This window comes from Pholcus phalangioides, unplaced genomic scaffold, assembly GCF_987345545.1.
Source record: "Pholcus phalangioides strain wild (caught in Gottingen) unplaced genomic scaffold, Ppha-v1.0 ptg000172l_1, whole genome shotgun sequence".
Taxonomy (NCBI): domain Eukaryota; kingdom Metazoa; phylum Arthropoda; class Arachnida; order Araneae; family Pholcidae; genus Pholcus; species Pholcus phalangioides.
This window is the reverse complement of record NW_028301637.1, coordinates 3,051,371-3,074,334: the sequence shown is the minus strand read 5'-3', so window position 1 is coordinate 3,074,334 and position 22,964 is coordinate 3,051,371. Positions and strand designations below refer to the sequence as shown.

Here is a 22,964-nt window from a genome sequence, read left to right as displayed (position 1 = left end):
GGATATAGCAGGCCGACGCATGCGCCATCTTCATCCTTTTTTTTGTAGTAGGTCCAATGACTACAGGTGATATGACCTTCTTCAGTGACTTCACGAGCTTCGCGCGGAAGGCCTTCTGCTACAGATGGTGTCGGCTGAACTGAGATCGTCGTTGTGATGAAGGCATCTTCGACCCCCTTTGCTTGCGAGCACCACGGTGCTCCCGGAAGCACCCAGAGTGAGCGATGCTAGTGTTCAATTTTGTGCTCGCGAGCAGCACTTGATCAACGTCCCAAGTGTAAACACCTTGTACCAATTATATTGATGGATTGAAATCATGCCGATTTCATACATTGGTATGTCAAACGTTCCGTAAGGGTGCTCTTCTTTTGATGATGCTTACAGGCAGTGCTCACGACTAGGAAAAGGTTGAAGATCTCCATTGTAATGGAATGAATGATATTTACCGGTCTTTTTTATGGGATAAAAATAACATGGCAGAAATAGGAAAAAATTCGGGTCCTTCCGTAACGGTCGTTATAATGGAAGGGCCGTTATAACGAGCGTCGACTGTAATTATGTCATCAATTAATATATCTCATTACAAAACTTTTATATATTTTTTTTTCGGAAAAGCTGTTTTCTATTGAGAAATTTCAATTTTCCCCAAAGGCACAAGAAGCACCATTTCTATCCCCTTGAATATCTTATGGAAAGCAGACGGAAATATGGAAAAATAAGTTTCTTAAATCAATTATTATTTTATGTAATTGCTTATGTGTGAATTCACATTTGTTTTCTCCTTTCTGTAATTAAATTTACGTCTTTGAAATCTAAAACCTTTAATCAATTTTCTTACAGAATGTGTTGCTAACGAATATCAGATCAACCGCCGCCAAGGTAAGAAACATTTTACGTACCGTAAATGCGGGCTACTTCGGCCCCTAGGGCAGGGGGGGGGGCGTCTTAAACTCATGACCCAATGTGGATCTCGGAGCTTTTTACCGTGGCCCGCCGACTATTTTGAGAACATATAGCTACTTTTTTTACATTGAGACTATTAAAGTAAAATAAAAAAATCGTAATAAAGAGAGCTCTCTGGCCACTGAAATCTGTACTGCTGTGTCTAAAACTGTGGGGTATTTTCCGGATTCAATAGGAACTCTATAAATGAATCCAAAGTAACAATAATTACATAATTTACAGAAATGCTAAAAACAACACTAATGAAAGAAATAATTTTAGAATTACTGAAAAAATAATTCCATAACTGATGAAAATTTGTTATCGAGGAATAATTAATTACAGAATTACTGGAAGAAATAATTGCGGAACTACTGATAGAAATAGTTTCAGAATCGTCAAGAATGATTTTCTCGAGGGATTTCAAAATTGCCGAGAGTGATTTTGTAAAGAGTGATTTCAGAATTGTCAAGAGCAATTTCAGAATCGTTAAATGTAATAACTCATGAAAAAATTAAGAATTTTTGAAAATGAAGAGATAGTTTTATAATTAATGAAAATTTAAAATTGATGGAAAAAATTTTCAGAATTATAGGGAAAAAGTTTCAGAATTATAGGAAAAAAATTCAGATATAATGAAAAAAATCATGATTATCTGAACAAATTTCAGATTTAATGAAAAAAATTCAGAATTATGAAACGAAATTCAGTTTTAAAGAGAAAAATAATTGATTAATCCTGCATTTTATATAGAAAGTGAATTTTTTATATCAGTCTTTTAGAGAAAGGTTTGAACTATTTAAAAATATCATAAATCTCAATGTTTATTATTTGTTAAATATGTTGCGATAAATATGATAAATGCGGTTATTATTACATAGTAACTGGTTATTATACATACTTACCAATCGTCTTGGTAAATTTGATAAATTTCCCTAAATTTATCCCTTCTGGTGTCGTACCTAAGCATAGTACCTAAGCGTCATTGGTAAATTTGATGAATTTCCCTAAATTTATCACTTTCACAGGTGATTATGCATGCCCAAGCGTCGCGTCGTTGGCGAACATGATAAATCGTACTATATGGAATAATATACATGATAATTCATACATATATTGTATCGGGGGTACGATCGCAAAATTTATCATCATTATATCGACTATAATCATTATTCATACTAATACTAGGTTCATTTGCAATTTTCTTTTTCATATTTAGAAAAATTCACCAATTACACTTGCATATTATGAATAATCGTAGATAAAGGCGATAAATTCAAGTTCTTATCAAATTTACCAATGAGGCTTGGGTATTATATACACTCATTGCCATAAAAATTTGCGCACCCAGAAGAAGTCGTCAAAATGAAACGAAATTTTACACACGTAAGTACTACGTTGATATAAGTAAGTGATTAGAAAATCCAAGAAAAAGGATCATTTATTGCAGAAAAAAGTACAGATGAACAGAAGTTTTAGTACTCTGTTGGACCCCCCCCCCCCTCTAGCGCGAATGCACGATGCGATACGAGCGAGCATTGAGGCATACAAGTTCCGTATGATGTCCTGAGACATCTCGTTCCACAGTTGCTGTAAATGCGCCTCTAGTTCGACCAACCTCGTAGGGTGTTCAACTTGCCGTCCCAAATGATCCCAGATATGCTCGATTGGTGACAAATCTGGGATAGAGCAGACCAGGGAAAGGTGGTAATGTGGCGGAGGCAGTCTTGTGACATCCTTGCTGTGTGTGGCCTAGCATTGTCTTGTTGAAAAATGGCTCCTGGGAGCCCTGCCATGAGTGGCAACACATGTGGCTGAAGGATGTTATGGACGTACCGCTGGGCTGTCATTGTGCCATGAATCAATATTAGGGGTGACCGTGTATCGTAAGCAATGGCACCCCATACCATGACACCAGCTGTGGGAGCGGTGTGTCGCTGTAAAGCGAAAGGCGTGTGAAGCGTTCACCACGTTCCTTACACGAACACGATTGTCATCACTGCTCAAGTTGAATCTCGATTCGTCGCTGAAGACGACCTGGTTCCATTCCGTTGCAGCCCAATCCCGTCGTGCTCGACACCACTCCAAACGGAGGCGTTGGTGGGTGTCATTGGCAGCACACGTAATGGGCGCCGCGATACCAGATGTCCTTCAGCCAGGCGCCTTGCGATGGTTCGGGAAGACACGGGGGCTCGTAGTGAAGCTGCTGCCTGTGTCTGGATAGCGGCCAATGAGGCAGTTGGCTCTACGCGTGCGTTTCGGATGATGTGACGGTCTTCTCAACGACTGGTCTGTCGAGGGCGTCCTGAACCTGGTCGCCGTGTAAATAACGTCTCTTCTGTCCACTGGTCCCAACACCTCCTCACAGTAAAATCAGAACGGCCTAGTTGACGAGCTACTCGCCGAGCTGACCACCCAGCTTCCATCATCCCGATGATTCTTCCCCTATCGAACTCTGACAACTGCTCATATGGTCTTCGACGGCGGCGTAACGGCATGTCTACCTCAGCATTTCCTTTGCAAACGATTGAATGCACTCCAGCAAGCTCTGCTTACCTGTTTTATACTCCAAGGAGAACGAAGTTCAACGCCCTCTAGTGGCATTATGCAATGCGCAATCACGCTGCATTTCTAATCATTTGCATATCTGCCCGACATGTACCTTCAGGCCAACTTTCGTTTCGATCCCACAATTATTTCTTGGTGCGCAAATTTTTATGGCAATGAGTGTACATATTCGTCGATAAAAGTGACAAATTTATCAAACTTACTAAAACAATTGGTAAGTATGCATAATAACCGATTTATAACATTTAACGTAATACACACACATATATACATTTTTTTTTCTTTTCTCCCTTGCATAACATTAAGCAGGGCCGTAAATAGGATTTTTGCCACCCGGGGCAAACATGATATTTTGCCGTCCCCACAACCTTAAAATTCGATAATTTTAATATAATATTTTTTAAAATAACGGTGTTCGCTATCCCTACCTAAAACTGCTTCTCCCCTACATTTTGCCACCCGGGGCAATTGCTCCCTCCTGCCCCCCCCCCTCCCCCCAGATCCGGCCCTGCAAAAAAGTTTCACAAAAATAGGCCAAAGTAAGCTGTGTTTACGGTAATTATTTATTTTAAATTAATGATTTATTTTATGCCTGGAATAATGTATTTTTTGATATGCATTAATTAAAATGATCTTTTTCTTCCATATATTTTTCAGTACGTTCCTTGAACGAAGGTGACATCTATCCAATTGAAGTTTACGTCCCACCAGGTAATTTGAGTTTACCCTTTTGCGGTCCAGGGGTTTTTCATTACTTCGTTGGTACAGTTCGTACTTTATAGCGCGCACCTCCCCCCCCCCCCTCCCAATGAAGAAGACCCTTTCCTGGATGCGTTTTTGTATGGCTTATTATATACAGGGGTTCTCAAACTTTTTCCACACGCGGCGCCCTTTTTCCCTATTCAATGCTTATCCGCGAGCTCCGTTGGCCCTCCAGAGCTGTGTTTAACGAAGGATATTTTCATAAAACCTTTGTCAGGGTCACCGCTCCACGGCACCCCTGATGAAGGTTGGAGGCGCACAGTTTGAGAAACCCTGGCTTATGAGTTTTACTGGGAAACCGAATTCATGGGATCCTTCCCTGTAATCGTAGGGGGGGGGGAGGGGTAACCTTATAGCAATGAAGTCCCGCAACTTGAGGTTACTTGAACCTAAAATAAAAAGAAATGTTTTAAATCACTCATGGGTCTGCTGTCGTGAAAATGTAAAAGTGACTCTCCATCTCTCCAACAGGCTGTGTCACAGGCTAGTGCAGGGTTGGCCAACCACGGGGAATGAAACGTGCCAGGGGTGAAATGCCGGGGACGAAATTTCTATAAGCCCATTTAGGAGTCTCAACTTACATTCAAAAAGGGTACAAAAAAATACAGTAAATAATGTAAAGGCTCTCAGATCGATGAAAATATTTTCAAAATTTTCCTGCAACACTACACGGTATAAATACTTACAGAGATTATCGTAACAAAGGGGTCATTCAAGTATTACGTTATCATCGATGGGGGGGGGAGGGGGTTTCCGATTTGCTGACTTTTGATGACAAGGGGGGAAGGAGGGGGGTTGGATAATGCTTACGTCATCAACCACCCTTTATGAAAATATGAATTAGGATTCAGAGGGGCAGAGCTGATGACGAAATTTTGCTGACAAGGGGGGGGGGTCAAAAATGGCTAAAAATTTGCTTACGTAATACTTGAATGGCCCCAAAGACAATTACATACAACTGTTGGAAACTAGAAACTGTCATCATGATATGTGTGTGTGTGTAATGATTTCGTGTAAATAATAGAATCCATTCACCCCACGTTGCAGGTGATTCCATGGGCAACAACCGTTACATCCGATCTGCCAGCGAATGTTTCTTCCCCGATCACATGGACACTGCCGAAATCCGATGCACCATTTGGCCAACCTACACGTGAGTAAACTAAAAATGCATTTTTATACAGTATATTCCCTGATGTCTTAAACATGTACAGAGTACATAGCAAACAGGAGGTATTGCATTTTACCGGCGAATAACGTGTAGTGCTCAGATATGTCATTCATGTTGCAAAGGGTTGTATAGTTATTAAAATAAAAAATTCACTTTTTATACAGTACCCGTGTGCCCCAAAACCCAGTTGCAAAATTGTTGCCCTGTCTTTTCTGAGACCATCATAATTTCTAAGTGCAATATTCACTGAGATATCTGAATCTGAATTTGAAAAACATAGGAAAGTTCGGTAAGTTGGGAAGGAAAGTTGTTTTTCTCTTCGCATTTAGAGCTGTTTTTCCCCAAATTTTCTCCGTTTTTCGAATTCAAATATCTCAGTGAACATTGGGCTTACAAACGTGGGATTTTTTTTGATGGCCTCAGAAAAGACAGGGCAACATTTTTCTAACTGGGCTTTGGGGCGCACTGGTACTGTATAAAAAGTTAGTTTTTTATTTCAATAACTACACAACCCATTGCAACATGAATGACGTATCTGAATGCTACGCGTTACGGGCCATTTAAGTATTACGTAAGAAGATTTTCAGCCATTTTTGACCTCCTCCTCCCTCCCCTTGTCAGCAAAAGTCAGCAAAACACTGACCCCAACTGTCAGCAAAATTTCGTCAGCAGCTTACAATATTTCATATCTTCAACAAGGGGTGGTTGATGACGTAAGCAACCTTCAAACCCCCCTCCCCACAAAATTCAGCAAATCCGAAACCCCCTCCCCCCCCCCCCCGATGCTGACGTAATACTTGAATGACCCCTTATTTTGAAACTTTTTCTAAGTGTAGGTATACTCCTGGGATTTATGGTTCACTAGTATAATCCAATTGCTATGCACTCTGTATATGTATTTCCATGCTGTCCACCCGTCAATCCCGGGATCAATTTTATATAACTATTTGTCTTTGAAAATCTTGCTGAAAAAAATTTATGGAATCATAAAATTACGAAAATATTAGCATAGAACTTAAGAAGATGTTGATAATCTCATTAAAAACAGAATGAAAAGCTAATTTACTGATTACATTAAAAAAATATATGTTGTGATGGCTCACATCCTACAAGAGATCCCAGAATCCTCAGGAAATGCGGTAATAGGCCGTTTTTGCCAGTTACACAATTTTTCGAAAGTAGTGTGCTAAGGGTATCGCGTTCATAGAGATTAGAAACTTGCTAATGTGATTATAATTTCCAGAAAAGGTAGTCGAGAAATCATCACAGACTATTCGGGCTGTTACGCCATGTTTCAGGTTTTTTTGCAAGCAGACGTTTCGTCCACTACTGCGGTGGACACCGTCGGACTTTTGGTGGCGGCAAGCAAGGAGACAAAACGACCTCCTTGGAAGACCGTGATCTACTGATGCTTCGGGGGGGGGGGGGGGCTGAAGACGCGACGCGGGACAAGTCACGTGTCGACGTTGGTTTGACCTGGCGGCTTCTGATTGGGTGGGCGGGGATCGGAGCCTTCACATTTGAATGAGGAATCGGATTGGAATTCGAAAGCGTCTCTTAACCGTCTTGATCTTGGTTTTTCATTGACATTGACATTTTATTTTACGTCCTTCATACCTACAAGGGCTTTAGAACCGCTTTAAATCAAAAATTTACACTATGTAATATACATGTAAATATGTGAGTACATATACGTAATGTGAATATGATTTTTCTTACTGCCGTTAAGAAGCGCTGCATTTTAGCAAAACATGACACCTGGCAGTACGGAAAACCAAAATCAAGACGGTTAAGAAAGTAATGCTTTCAAATTCAGATGCTTCATTCAAATTTGAAGACTCCTATCCCCACCCACCCAATGAGAAGCGGCCACGTCACACCAACGTCGACACGTCGCTTCTAAGTCACAACGACAAGGTTGATTCTGGAATACGGCAACCCGAAAAGTATGGATGCCATAAACTCCGACCGTGAGCCTTCCTTCCCCCCACCGAAAACGTTGAAAATCATTATTAACGGTTATGAGATAGGTCACAGCTGCACGCATCCACCCCTCCCCCCCCCCCCACCCCAGCTGAAGACTTGAAAAAATGCAAATTTTAAATACATTTTGTGAAAAAAAGGTTTAAATATCGGAAGAAAGTACTTTTATGTGGTAACTCAATCAATTTCGGTTCATTTTAAATGCTTTTTGAAGATAAGTTAAGTAAAATTTATGTGTAAGTAATTGTGCCCCCCCCCTCCTCCCAAATACGGTATGGCTCTTCCAAGGGTCGATCCAACGTACGCCTTTGTAGCGGGTCATGAACTGGGAATTTTACGATTGGACGGGCGTTGGAATTGGAGTCCCTCAAGGAAGTGTCCTAGGACCCATACTTCTACATTTTATCAATAAACTCGATGAAGGAATCAATGGCAAAAGATATAGAAATTTACACGAAAGAGATTATATAAATATTTGAAAATATCATTTATATTTTGCACTTGTTTAAGACTTATTCTTGTGCTGCAGTCATAGCTGTCAAAGGTAGCGAATTGAGAGCACTTTTGCAGTACTATATAATTTGAGTGTATCCAGAATCGACTGGGAATCGTTTTCGTATGTCTTATCGAACGCGGATCCAGACGGGGGCGATCGCCCCTCCCAAGAGCCGAATAATGTGGGGTAAATTTGTTGATCCGTAAAATACGGGCTGATCCAATGCACCTACACAATAAGTTGCATCTCCTGCATCGGCCTGCCTCCACTCCATTCGCAGCTGAAGATGTCTGCCTTCTCTCGAGCACAGATTCATTGAAGAGTGAGAGGGATAGGAACGATCGCCTCTTCTAAGAGCCGAAAAATATGGGAAATTTTATGTGTCCCGTGTAAAATGCGGGATGATTCAAATAACTTACACAGTTCGCCCCTTTCGAGACATCGTCCTGGAAAAGCGCCTGTATTTTATCAATATAATTTTCGTAAATCCACACACACAGCATTGGTATCTATTCTACTATTGGAAACATAAACAATCCACCATCAATTTATTTTTATTTATTTGTTTATTTATGTATTTTGCCATGAAGGAAATGCAACATCTCTTGTATCTGGGGTCACACCTTGTCGGCCGGTCGCACCGTAACCATCAAGTGCAGGAACCGTGAAAACGTTTGGAAACCAATGCCCTTCAAGGAATGCGAACGTGAGTTTGGACAATAATTAACAACAAATGTTATTGTATATGACAAAGTTCCTGACTCTTACACGAACAGGGTTCCAAGGTGTCGTCTCCAAAAGATTATGAAACAATTCAAGTGCATTCATTCCACCCAGAAATGCTTAAAAACAAAAATTAGCGGCGGAGTGCAGTTAATAAGGTTCAAAAAATTCTTAAAAATGACAATACTTGGCTACACATCGCCTCTCGCACTTCTTGGCGACATCTATATAAAACTTATTTTCACTTTTTTTTTTTTTTTTTTTTAATATATAAATCAAATTTATTGTTATCATATAACAGTACAAAAAGAAAAAATTTACCAAGGAGTCAATCAAAAAATGACCCATTCTGGTAAATGCTAGTAAAGATTAGTATGGAAAACAGAATAGTCAACTAAAAAAAAAAATCAAAATTATTCAAATTAAAATAAAAATTAATGGCAACAGAAGAGTGCAATTTAAAAACAGTTCTACATGCTGCAACTAAAAATATAATTTTTTTAGATGTTGGAATGAAAGCAAAAAACGACTAGATGCAGCATGTAGTTAAATTAAACTGTTACGTTATTTAAGGATTATATGAGCAAGTGAAAAAAAAACATTAAAACAAATTTTCTATACCATCTAGTGAGAATATGTATTGCTTGACACACTTTTTAAAGGATGATAAATTAGTATTGTGAGTGATTTCTGGTGGTAATGTATTGTAGAATTTTGGGATAAGGTAAGTAAAATGTTTCTTCAACAGTGTTTTATGAGGCAGCGGAAGTGAATACATATTATTTAATCTATTTGAAGATCGAGATGTATTTAAAGGCAAGGAGAATTTACCTTTGAATAGGAGGAGAATAGATTTATAGAAATATAATTGACGTAATGTAAGTATTCCAAGATGTTGATGAAGTTGTATTGATGGTGTAGTAAAGTTATTTGTGATGATTCTAATTATTCTCTTATGGAGGCTGATTATAGGGTAAAGGGTTGAAAGGTAGTCAGAACCCCAGACAGTTAGACCATATAGTAGGAGTGAGTGAAACAAGGAATAATAAAGGGTTAATAAAAACGACTGATTCAAGTAGGATTTGAGATAGTAAAATTTATAAATTGCTAGTCGTAGTCTTTTTTGCAAGTACTTGATATGACTCTTCCATTTAAGATTGTGATCAATATATACTCCAAGGTATTTAATTGTAGTAACTTGTTCGAGACATGAACAATTACAATCAGAATTAATAGTACAATTGCAATTATGGAAAATTAAATTAGGGTGAAAGTGAGTGTTAGATTGGGAAGAGAAATTTATAAACTTAGTTTTTGATGTATTTATCTGAAGGTCGTTAGCAACAAACCACTTTCGGATTTTAATTAAATCAGTATTGATTAGGTTAGTAAGAGATTGAAAATCATCAGATGAGTAAAGTAATACTGTGTCATCGGCGAAAGTTATGATATTGCCATTTATGTTTAAATTACATAAATCATTTATGAATATTAAAAATAATAATGGTCCCAATACAGATCCCTGAGGGACGCCTTTCACTATTTCCAATGGGGTGCTAAGGCTATTGTGAATTTTGACTGATTGTGTTCTATGAGTTAAAAAAGAAGCAATTAGATTCAGAGTATTACCTCTGATTCCGATATATGACAACTTATTGAGTAATGTATATGATGATTCACGCTATCAAATGCTTTTCTTATATCAAGAAATATTGCAATGGTTTTTTTAGATTTATCAATATTTTCAGCGATAAATTTAGTAAATGTTAGTAGAGCAGTTTCTGTGTTTTTATTAGGAAGGAATCCAAACTGGTTGTTAGAAAAGAAACTGAAATGTGACAAGAAAGAAAAAATTCTATTTTTGATAATTGTTTCAAATATTTTTGAGATAGAGGGTAGAACTGAGATTGGTCTGAAGTTGTTAAAATCATTGGGATCTCCAGATTTATAAATAGGTGTTACGATAGCTGATTTTAAAGACCTCGGGAATATACCATTAGCCATACATATATTTATTAAATCTGAGAGAGTATTCAAAATATTATATGGTAGAATTTTCAAGACCTTGGTATTGATTGTTTCTGCAAAGGATCCAGAAGTGGGTAATTTTTTAATAATTGTCAAGATTTCATCAGCAGTTGTTGGAAAAAGGTATATTGAGTGAGGATTCGATTTCATGTATTGCTTAAAATCTTCATTTATGTTGATATTGAGTGTGGAAATATTAACAAAATGGGAATTAAAGTTTTGAGCCAGAGAAATAGGATCAGAATCGGAGGAAAACAGTTTATTATGACGATCAGTTTTTTTAATTATACCATCAATGAATCTCCAGCGTTTTGTGGGAGTGTTACATTTTGAAAATTGGTAGGAAAAATATTCAAGTTTAGCAGATTTTATTTTGGATTTGACCAGCTTTACAACATTTTTATAGGCTATATTTAATGGGATATCGAATGGAAATTTTCGTGTTTTATAATACAGTTTTTGCTTAATTTTTGTCAGGTGTCGTAATTCATGAGTGATCCAAGGATTCAGCTGCGATCTATTGTTTTTACAATTGATATATCTAGCGTGATTGTGTACTATTGTTTCAAGTTTAAGTAAAAATTCTTCAAAATTATTAGAAGGGTCAATATTATTGAATGAAAAATTGTAATTTTGAAGAAAAATATGAAGTTTCCGATAATCAAGTTTTTTAAACTGACGGTTAGTTAGTTTTGATCTGATAGTTGAAGTGGATATACTAAAACATAGCTTACAAATTATTGCATAATGATCTGTCAAATCAGAGAAAAAAATAGAAGAATATATATCAGAAATATCAGATGAATTCCGTATGAATATGTGATCAAGACATGTGTTTGATCGAGGTCTAGTTATGCCTTCGATATATGGCTGAAATCCTCTACTACACAATAAGTTTATGTATTCAGTAGTAATATTAGAGTTAGAGTCAAGAAGGTCAATATTGATATCACCAATAATTAGAACATTTTTACATTTGATTCGATCAATAGTAGTTTTCAATTCGTTAATGAAATCGGTAGATAGAAATGAATGAGATCGATAAACAGATAGAATAGTAAACTTCAAAGATTGGTGAAACAATACAACAATCTCAGCTGTTTGCATGGTGATTGAAGTTAAATGTTTTAGGCTTAGGAAATCGTTAACATATACCAGTATACCACCCGAATTATTATATTGTCTACAACAATGAAATATTTCGAATCCGGGAATATTGAAAAAGTTTATTTCGTTGTCAAAAATCCAGACTTCTGAGAGGACTAAAATATGTATGTTTTGAATATTGGTACCTAAAGTTGTTAGCAGTTGATTAAAATTCGATCTAACACTGCGTATATTTATATGGAAAACGTTAAATGAGGAAAATGTAAAGTTAGTATTATTTAAATTTGAATTGCTGGTAGAGAAGTATGTTCTCAGTTCATCCAGGGTGTTCAGGTCAGTGTAGTTTAGATTGGGATTAATAATTAATAAACATTATTTAAGTCATTTAAGTCAAACATTATTTAGTCACTTTCTTTCCCTTTCTCCCCCCCCCCCCTCCCCCCACATCCTTCTAGAAAAAAAACCCCAGTTATTTCTTTTTTCTCCCCTCTTCCTTTATCTGTGCTGTACCTGATCATGTGTTGTTTGAATGGCGTCTCTCTAACACTCTAGTGTTGCGGGATTTTTAAATTCCTTTTTTGGTCTTTTTATACAAATACAAATACAAATAAATACAAATAAAACGCCACAACAGGCAAAATGGCCAACGAGGTGGCTGAGAAAAAAATGCCCATAAAAATATGGTTGTCATATATTTCAAAAATACAGCAACCCAATTAAAAATGCAATTAACACAAATTCTAAACAATATATACACATGATAAAATATTATACAACGCCCATAAAGAATACTTATGGTTGTCTTATTCTAAGAATGGATAGCTAATCGATTTACCCCAACATGCTTATCGTATTTCTTTTTAAACGTGTCAATTGTGTTACAATTTACTACCTCCGGGGATAAGCTATTCCATTTATTAACAACCCTGTTAGAGAAAAATTCCCTGCGACACCATAACCTTGCATTGTCCCTCACCAATCGATACTGGTGTCCCCTTGTAAAAGCGGTTGATTGGCGGTGTACTAAAAGTTCATGGTCCATCCTATCCATCCCATTAAAAATTTTGAATACTTCGATCACGATCACATCTCCTCGACACCTGCGTTCATCCAATGTAAACATATTCAAAAAATGAAGTCTCTCTTCATAACTCAAGCCCCGTGTGCCAATAAGGACACGCGTAGCTCTTCTCTGCACCCCTTCAACCAAGTCTATGTCCCTATGTCATAGCTGCCAAGTCTCCCGAATTTTTTGGGAATCTCCCGAATTTTAGCTTCATCGCTCGACCTCCCGAAAAGTTCTTAAATCTCCCGAATTTTTACGAAAATCACAAAAATCCCTAATTGTCCCTAAAAATTCCCTACTTCATTAAAAAAATCCCGCTTATGAAAACAATCCCTAAGAAATTTCTTGTGGGACATGAAGCCTCTTTTTTTTCCCTTTCGAAATGACGTCACACGTCGTAAATGGGGAAATTCCCTTTTTAAGGAAGTTTTACAAACCCTCCGATGGTAACAAGAAAGTTGTTTGTCTTATCGTGCAGGGAAATGGCTTAGCAGCCAATAGTCCTGGATAATAATTGAAGATTCTAGTGACGCGCATATGGTCAAAATTTTTGTTGTTGAAGTTACGTACGTGCGATATAACAAAGCATGAATAATGATAAGCAAAAACATATTTAATCAATTTTAAAGATACTTATTCCGATGAATTTCCTTTCATCAAACGTTCCAGAAGAAGGCCGACTTTTCTTTTTTGTACAAGTTGTGTTACGGACATAAACATCGGTCATGGTGGAAAGACTGCCATCATCACTCGTGAAATGAAAAAAAAAACATCAAGCAAGTGTCACAAAAAGTTAGTGTTCTTCAAAAATTGACGGTGTTTTCCTTCATCTTCCGATGATTTTGGGGTCATTCGCGCAGAATGTTTGTTCACAGCATTTCTGATTGAGCACAATATTTCTTTTTACATCATTGAAGTTTTGGCCTCCAATTTCACTTGTTTTTTAAGTAGGAATTTTATTCCCAAGGGTTTAACTTCCATGTGTGTAAAATCCCTATTTTAATATGACTTCAGTAGGGATTTTATTCCCTATGCTTTAACTTTTATGTTTGGAAAATCCCTATTTTATTTGGAAAAATCCCTATTGTATTTATTAGGGAGTGGTTTTAGCATAAAATACGGGTTTGCGCGAAAATCTCCCGAATTTTCATTTTCAAAAGTTGGCAGCTATGCTATGTAGGTATGGTCTACAAAACCTTACAGCATACTCCAGTCCAGGACGATCTAAGCCTCGAAAAAGCGGAAGAATGACTTTAGGAGAACGCGAAGAGACTTTAAGTCACCCGTAATGATTCCGCCAGATTTTTTTCATTATACATTGTTATGCACATTCAACCACTTTACGATCAAGAGCGTAATATTGCGTGCAAACGCCAGTATAATGAATTCAAACAAGTTCACTCTGTTTTCCTTTCCTCTCTCTCTCCCCTCATCCTGGCGAAGAGTTGTTACAACCCTATAAGTTTTTTCCTCTCGGTTTTTTATACGCCTTGCTAGTGATTTTTTTTTTCATATGGATGTATCTTTCTTATGAGAGTGAAAGGGAACAGGATGGGTGAGGGTGAAAAGAGAAATTTAACTTTATATACCTACATTCTTATATTAACTTATCTATTATACTTGGGCTGACCATATCTCCTCAAAAGAAATACGGGAAATTGAGATTTCAAATACGGAAAATACTGGACATTGCTAATTATCGCCAAAAATGACGCCAAAAGTAAACAAAGTTGCCAAATATTTTAGAAATCACGTAAAAATCAAAATGGCGGGAAATAAAGCATTACTGCGAATGTCAGTGCACTTAAATGAATTCCACGAAATAAAATGTTCACCAAGACAAATGTCAGAGATTAATATTCTTATTTATAATTGTAATTATTATAATCTAATTTATGAGTTCGAAAATAATTTCATTCTTTGACTTTAATAATGAATAAAAATTCAAGTAAGCTTCGTGTAAAAAACGGGAAAAACGGGACACTTTCGCTAAAAAGTCGGGGCGGCCAAAAGTAAATCTTTACCGGGACTGTCCCGGGAAATACGGGACGTATGGTCACCCTAATTATACTGTTTTACTCTTTCATTTTTTTCAAGTTTTTTCCCCTTCCTCTTTCTCTCTTCAACTTTTTCCCCTCCCTTTTCTTCTATCGTGTGGTTAGACTAAGACAAGGTTACCATATTTATCGCCGATTCGTCAAATAAAGAGCATCCGAATTTTTTGCAGAACGCTTGTAAGCGAAGAGATTGCACAAATAGAATCAGTGTAAATGTTTTAAAAACTTTTAAAGACGTTAGATCAGCGTTTCTCAACCTATGATCCGTGGACTAGAGGTGGTCCGTGAGGATAGTACAGGTGGTCCGCAGGCAGACTTGAAAATTTTAATTCTAACTAAATGAAAAATGTTTTTATTGATATTTTAGTAGTTTTCGTATGAGTTCAAATAAAAATTGGATTTTTATGCTTACGGTAGCCATATCTGATGGCGGAAAATATTGTGAATTACAATACTAAATATAGAGTAAATTGTAACCAAAAAAGGCAATTTACGACAAATTTTCTGATTATTGCTAAAATCGCTGAAGAGTGGGGGAAAATGAAGGACTGCAGCAAATCGTAGTATAGTAAAATGTATTTCATGGAAAAAAAAATTCATCATGACCAGGAAACATTTTCATTCAGAAAATTAGGTAAACTGGGATCTGAAGTATGGAGGAATATAGGATATCGACAATTATTTTCTTAAACATTGCCACAAGTTAGAAAAATCACCAATTGTTGCTGAAATGGTTTAAAATCGTTTGAGAGTGCAAAATGAAGGACTGCTGGAACTCTCTGGAACCTTTATTTCCCCCACTCTTCAGCAATTTTAGCAATACTCCGCAAATTTGCCGTAAATTGCATTTTTGGCTACAATTTACTCCATATTCAGTATTGCGATTTAAAATATTTTTCTCGATTAGATATGATTACCCGAAGTATGAAAGTCTAATTTCAATAGTCATAGGTATAATTTAGAATTAATAGATTTATAATATAATTAATAGAATATTTAGATTAATTATCATGGTATAATTAGAACTTTTGAGAGCCATCTTCCTTAACCATTTTAAGTAAAGATTACAAATTCGAATTAGGTTAGTTGAAAAAAAAACGGGACAGTTGTATAAAGTCGGGACGGACAAAATTACAGAAATATCCCGTAAAATACGGAACGCATGGTAATGAGAATCATGCTGTAAGTTGGAGGTCTGTCGAATCATCTCAGATATTTTATTGGTCCTTGGGTTCAGAAAGGTTGAGAAACGCTGACTTCGAGATGAATGCCACTGTTTTTAATGTCTGTCATTTTTCATTGCAGCCTACGTCGACTGCTCCTTGAAACTGAAGTCGCCAGGATCCGTCAATTGCGTCTACAACCGACTGAACGAACCCATCGAATGCGACATCATGTGTAATGAATACGATGATATACCCGAGGTCCCAAAGAAGACTTATGCTTGCACCTTACAGGGAACCTTCACGCCGGCTTTGCCTTTCTGTGTGACCAAAGCTAACAGTAAGTCCCCACTTTTTGAATACTGTAATTCATTAACTTGTTACAGATTGCCCTGGCCCTGCAGTAGAATTATCCGAGCAAATGCGAGCCGATCTTCCCGTTAGAAACCATCGCCACATACAGCATTACACTTTACTCCTAGTTAGAAAAATTAATGGGAGATGGCAGCCCTACACATAACAAACATTACACCAAAATAAATTTCACGTTAGGTGCACAACACATACACTCAAATTCTAACGTGTACCAATTCGTTAGAAATTCCGCAGAGGAATATGGACGAGGTACATGTGTAGTTTAGTAGTAGAAATATCTTGGTCATCGTGACAGCGTCGCATCGCGAAGACCAGTATTCACCCTCCCCCCTCCCACCTTCGTCACCACAGTGGTTGGTAGCTGAAGCTGATTTTCTATGGTTGCCAACTTCGAGGTGCGAATGCGAGCGATCTCCTTATTAACAAGTCTCGCTACAGAGAGCAACGAGCCTACAACGATACAATTATTCAGTCATTACACTTCACTCACAGAAAAACTGATGGCACTTCGGAGCACTATACTTAACAAGCAGTATACAGAAACATACTTAACGTCAGGTCCACTACACGGACATGAAAACCAGACGCGCCTCCACGTTAAGATTCCATAGGCCACTACACGGACATTCCAACATATACCAATTCATTAGAAGTTCCGCAGAGGAATGTGGAAGAGGTGCATTTTCTCGCATTGACTGCTCATATCCCTGGCCTCATTTTTACATGGGCAAGTGGGGAACGTAACCAGAGTTCCCATAATTAAGAATCACCAAATTTCATCCTTGTGGCGGCAATCCCGAGATATCTCGTCGAACTTGATCTGCTTTATTTCGGTCACCCCCGAAATATCTCGGGTTCTTAACACGCTTTTATTTCTAATGTGACAGTTATAAATGCGGATCAGGAAAATTTTAAAAACCACTGAAAGGGTTAAACAACATATTTTTGGCAAAATATCATTCACTTTAGTCATTGGGTCCACATTTACTCCCACTGTACTTGTTTCACCTCGAACCCCCTTGAAGGGTCTTATTCTTTCGATAAAATAATAAATTTTCTTGCTGTTGTAGAAGCATCCCACAGAGTCGGCAAGAGTTCAGGTAGACATTCATTAATAACAAAGTGCCCTAACCCTCGTGTTTTTTCTTAAAATTTATAGTATTTTATGTTTCTTTCAATTTTCTAGGCACCACAACGGTTCTACCTCCGTCATGGCGGAAATAATCTGGAACAGACGAACTTTCGCGACAAAGGACTGGAATCAACAACCGAACATGGAATTTTCCAGTTTTGATGAGCAATAAAGATGTTTCAAAAACATGATTTTTTGAGTTTTTAGTAGAAAGATCTTTTTCTCTTTCGCACTAATTATTAATTAATGTCTTTTATACGATGATAATTTAAACCTAAAAATTCTTAATTCAGTCATGAAGTTATTTGAGATATTGACTCTCGTTCTGTTTCTGCTTGGTAGGCATTATAGCAGAATCTCCTACAGATAGAAGGCCTCCTCACGGGTTGCCAAGTTCATCTGTAACGTCATCAAGACTACCTAGCAAGTTTGCCACATTTTGAACCACAGCATCCTATTTCGTTCTCTTCTTATTTTGGCGTAGAATATTCCTGATTGACTCACGAATACCGCATAGTGATTGGATGTCGGGGCATAGAAATAGCCAATTTTGAACCCGGTCATTTCTTTTCCGCACAATGATGGTACTGTCACGAACAGGGAATTTTTCCCCTGAATATTCTGAGGGGGAAATGGACTGCTTGCTGACGCCTCGAGGAGAGTGAGGAGGCCTTCTATCCCCAGGAGGTGCTTATTAAAGACGGCTCATTCTGCAAGATGAAGGATGAATTCTTTTTAAAGGAGGGATCAACTGGTATTCCCACCTCGAAGTTGGGAACCGCAGAAAACCAACTTCACCCGATCTGTTAATACCGTATGCTGCGGGTCATTTAAAGTGAGCTGTAAATGTGCCACGGGTCATTTGTAAATATACTGCGGGTTATTTAAGTTGTCTAGAACTGTGTCGAGGGTCACTTATAACTAGAGCTCTGAAGTTTGGGCACTAAAAATGGGCAGAATAGGCAGGCCAAAAGGCAATAAAAATGCCTAAAATAGGCACTAAATAAAAAGCATCTATAATTTTGGGTAGGAAGAAAAATAACTGAACACAAAGGTATTGAGGGTCCAAAAACTACCTGAAAAATTGGTTGCACTTAATCCGCCCATTGTTTTAATTATAGTTTATAATAACTGCATCATTATCCAAGTTAGATTGATTTTAAGCCCAAACATAAAATGTTAGTAGACCCTTGGAATTGGGCCAATTCCAGAGCCACCATTACAGAAAGACGCGAAGCCGGTAGAGAAAAAATGATCTGTGGGACAACCTCGAGTTGCGAATAATTCTCGTTTATTTGCTGCATTATTTGGAATAATCGTTATCATTTCTATAGATTGGAATTGGGGGGCAACTTGCTGAATTGGACAGAATTGTGGTTAAGAGATGGGTCTCAACGAGTTATGGTAAACGGGGAATTCTCTGGTTGGATAGGCGTCACAAGTGGAGTTCCTCAAGCAAGTGTCCTTGGCCCCATACATTTTTCACTTTTTATCGATAAACTCGATGAGATCACTAGCAAACTCGCAGATAATGTGAAGCTAATGGGGGTAATCGGGAGTCAAAGCGATAGGGAGTTGCTCTAGACCAAATTAAACAGGATTGCAGCATGGGCAAATGAATGGAGCATGACGTTTAGCGTTGATAAGTGCATGGTCGCTCATTTTGGTTCGAACAACCCACGGTTCTCTTACGAGTTGAATGGTGTCACTATCCCGGATGCAACTGGGGTGACCAATTTTGGAATTCTCACATTGATGAGCGGCTTAGGTTTTCTGATCATTGTTCAGCGGTAGTAAAAAATCGAATAGAATGCTCGGTTTCATTTTCAAAAAGGTCTCTTCGCGTTCTCCTAAAGTCATTCTTTCGCTTTTTCTGAGGCTTAGTTCGTCCTGGACTGGAGTATGCTGTAAGGTGTTGGAGACCATACCTACGACTTGGTTGAAGGGGTGCAGAGAAGAGCTACGCGTGTCCTTACAGGCACACAGGGCTTGAGTTATGAAGAAAGACTTCATTTTTTGAATATGTTTACATTGGATGAACGCAGGTGTCAATGAGATATGATCGAAGTGTTCAAAATTTTCAATGGGATGGATAGGATGGACCATGAACTTTTAGTACACCGCCAATCGACTGATTTTACAAGGGTACACCAGTATCGATTGGTGAGGGACAATGCAAGGCTATGGTGTCGCAGGGAATTTTTCTCTAATAGGGTTGTTAATAAATGGAATAGCTTACCCCCGGAGGTAGTAAATTGTAACACAACTGACACGTTTAAAAAGAAATACGATAAACATGTTGGGGTAAATCGAGAAACTCTGTCCATACTTAGAATAAGACAACCATAAGTATTCTTTATGGGCATTGTATGATATTTTAGCATGTGTTTATAATTTGTGTTAATTGCATTTTTAATGGGGTTGCTGCATTTTTTAAATATATCAGAACCATATTTTTATGGGCATCTTTTTATCAGCCACCTCGTTGGGCATTTTGTCCGTTGTATTTGTATTTGTATATTTGTATATTTGTATTCAAATATGGCTACCTTGTTCTATTTTTGTGAGAAAAAAAAAATTTAACTTTTTGTTTTTATATTGCCACTAATGCGGGACCGTTTCAAGCGCGTGGTCGTATGTGGCCGCATCTGTCATACACCTCTTAGAGCGACTCTGGTCAATTTAATCGAATACTAAAAGTCTTGTTTGCAGTGCATTTATGGTCCTCCTAAGTTTCAGAAAATTCGCCCTTTTGTTACGGTGACCATACGTCCCTAATTTCCCAAGACAGTCCTAGTTTTTTCTGTTTTTCTGGCTGTTCCAACTTTTTTGCTAGAATGTCCCTGTTTTTCACGTATTTCTAACGAAGCCAACTTGACTTTCTTCAAATCAATGAATAAAATTATCTTCGCAACTAAGAAATTATACCAGGATAATTATGATTACAAATAAGAATATTCCTCTCATTCGCACCCGATTGGCGACTTTTCTGTGATTTTAGCATGAGTTCGCGACTTTACTTACTTTTGGCATCGTTTTTAGCGGCAATTAACAATGTCCAGTATTTTCCCGTATTTCGAAGCCTGATTTACCGTATATTTCTTGAGCAAATATGGTCAGCCTATCTTTTGTCCTCTTTTTTATGTTGCTCTGATATATGCACTGAGCTATAAGTAAACTTATAGCTTTACTTTACTTTACTTATAGCTCAGTGGATATATGAGTGTTTTTGTGGTTTCCCCCTCCCTCACACGCATTCGCCAATAACTAGGCTGACCATATTTCCTTGAGAGAAATACGGGAAATTGGAATTCCAAATACGGAAAATGCGGGACATCGCTAATTATTGCCAAGAACAACGCCAAAAGTGTACAAAATTGCCAAATATTGTTCAAATTGCGGATAAATCGCAATGGTGAGAAACGAAGCATTACTGCAGATTGCAGTGGATTAAAATGAATTCCACGAAATAAAACATTCAACAAGACGTGAGTGAGAGATTAATGTTCTTATTTATAGTTGTAATTATCATAATATAATTTTATGAGATGAAAAATAATTTCAATCTTTGACTTCAATAAAGAATAAAAATCCAAGTAGGCGTCATGTAAAAAACGGGAAAAACCGGGACACTTTTGCAAAAAAGTCGGGACGGCCAGAAAAATCAAGAAAACCGGCACTGTCCTGGGAAATACAGGACTTATGGTCACCATACCAATAGCCGTCGAAAAATTCCCCGTATTTTCTCTGTTTTATAGTTGGGAAAAATTATTGTTGTGGCCGGCTTTATTTGTCAGAATAGTTGCGCCATCTATTTTGATAATTGGGAAAAATTATGTTACTAAAGATGCGCCGCGCAGGCATCCTTTTTTTTTCAGTTTTCGAACCTAGTAACACTAGTTTCGGCTAGGCCTCGATGAAAACGAGCCGCGGACACTGTGATGATGCCATCTACTTTCTATCTTTTAAATCTGTTGCATCTTTTAAATTAGAATATATTTGAATAAAAAGAAATATGTATACATAATATATTTTTTATAACTTTATCATAAAAATTTATACACCTTTTAAAATTAGAGTATAATATTCAGGGGTCTGTCCAGACCTTTTCTGTAGGGTCCCGTTTTTGCGAAAAGTTTCCTTATTTTTGTTAACAAAAAATGATTAATTTTGAGTGACGAAGAGTAATCTCGTTAATCTATCACAAAAGAAATGAAATTCCTGGTTTCATTAATTTTTATTATGTGAAAAGTCCGTTTTTTAGATCCAAAATTTTGTGAAGGGTCCGGCATGGCCCCCACATAGGGGGGCTGACAGGGCTGTAGCCCTGCGACCCGGAACGATTATCATCATTTTTTTGCTTTTTCACGCTATAAATTAGCTACAGAAGGGGCCCGTTAAAAGTCTGCCCGAGGGGCCCGCCAAAGATCCCAGCATAGGGGCCCTGCTACAGGATGTGGGTGCCATGGGGCACGGAATAAGGGTCCGAATTCTGGCTGGGCCTAGACTCCTCATATTGAAAGAAGGAGTATGAATTTTCACACAATTTGCAAAAACCATTGCCGATGGCAACTGCTATACTTAGCTTATGATTTTGAACGTTGTTAAGATATCGGTAACTCATTGCGCAAACTATTTACGTTGCGTTGATAGAACTATTAGTTTTGAACTATATAGCTATACGCTATACAGATAATATGAAAAATAATTTGAAAACAAAAATGAAAGTTTTCAATGCAGTGCAATACTTTACTAATTGTAAATAATACATGTACATGACGACATATCATCATCGATAGATGGCAGAATACTTTTGGAAATCTGCGGAATAGAACGTCTTAAAAAAACGTGACAAATATGTAAGATGAATTTTCTTATTTATAGTCGAGTAATTTATGAGTTGAGATGATGATTGAAATCCTTGACTTCAGTAAAGAATAAAAATTCAAGTAGGCTACGCTTGGTTGAAAATTATTGAAAAAACGGGACATTTTTACAAACTAATCTGGGTAGTCGAAATATTAATAATAATAAAATAGTGGAATTACTGGACGTATAGGGTCACCATAGTTAGGCGAATTTACTAGGTATGTACACTGAAGAGTCAAAAAAACTGGTACGTCTGCCTAATATCGAGTAGGGCCCCCGCGAGCCCGCAGAAGTGCCACAACACGACGTGGCATGGACTCGACTAACGTCTGAAGTAGTGCTGGAGGTAATTGACACCATGAATCCTGCAGGGCTGTCCATAAATCCGTAGGGGTAAGAGGGGGGTGAAGATCTCTTATGAATAGCACGTTGCAAGGCATCCCAGATATGTTCAATAATGTTCATGTCTGGGGATTTAGGTGGCCAGCGGAAGTGTCTAAAGTCAGAAGAGTGTTCCTGGAG

At 37.7% G+C, this 22,964-nt stretch overlaps 1 protein-coding gene across 1 annotated transcript in view; it reads left to right on the top strand.

Annotated features, from left to right (window-relative positions):
• The window catches only part of LOC149063385 (uncharacterized), a 35,315-nt gene extending 17,551 nt beyond the window's left edge, over nucleotides 1–17,764 (top strand). The window contains exons 6-11 of the mRNA XM_089255693.1: nucleotides 841–879; nucleotides 4,168–4,221; nucleotides 5,320–5,425; nucleotides 8,513–8,628; nucleotides 16,209–16,406; nucleotides 17,628–17,764. Coding sequence (XP_089111819.1) covers nucleotides 841–879; nucleotides 4,168–4,221; nucleotides 5,320–5,425; nucleotides 8,513–8,628; nucleotides 16,209–16,406; nucleotides 17,628–17,665 — 551 coding nt within the window. The 3' untranslated portion in view covers nucleotides 17,666–17,764. The remainder of the gene's footprint in view (nucleotides 1–840; nucleotides 880–4,167; nucleotides 4,222–5,319; nucleotides 5,426–8,512; nucleotides 8,629–16,208; nucleotides 16,407–17,627) is intronic.
• The last annotated feature ends 5,200 nt before the right edge of the window (nucleotides 17,765–22,964 follow it).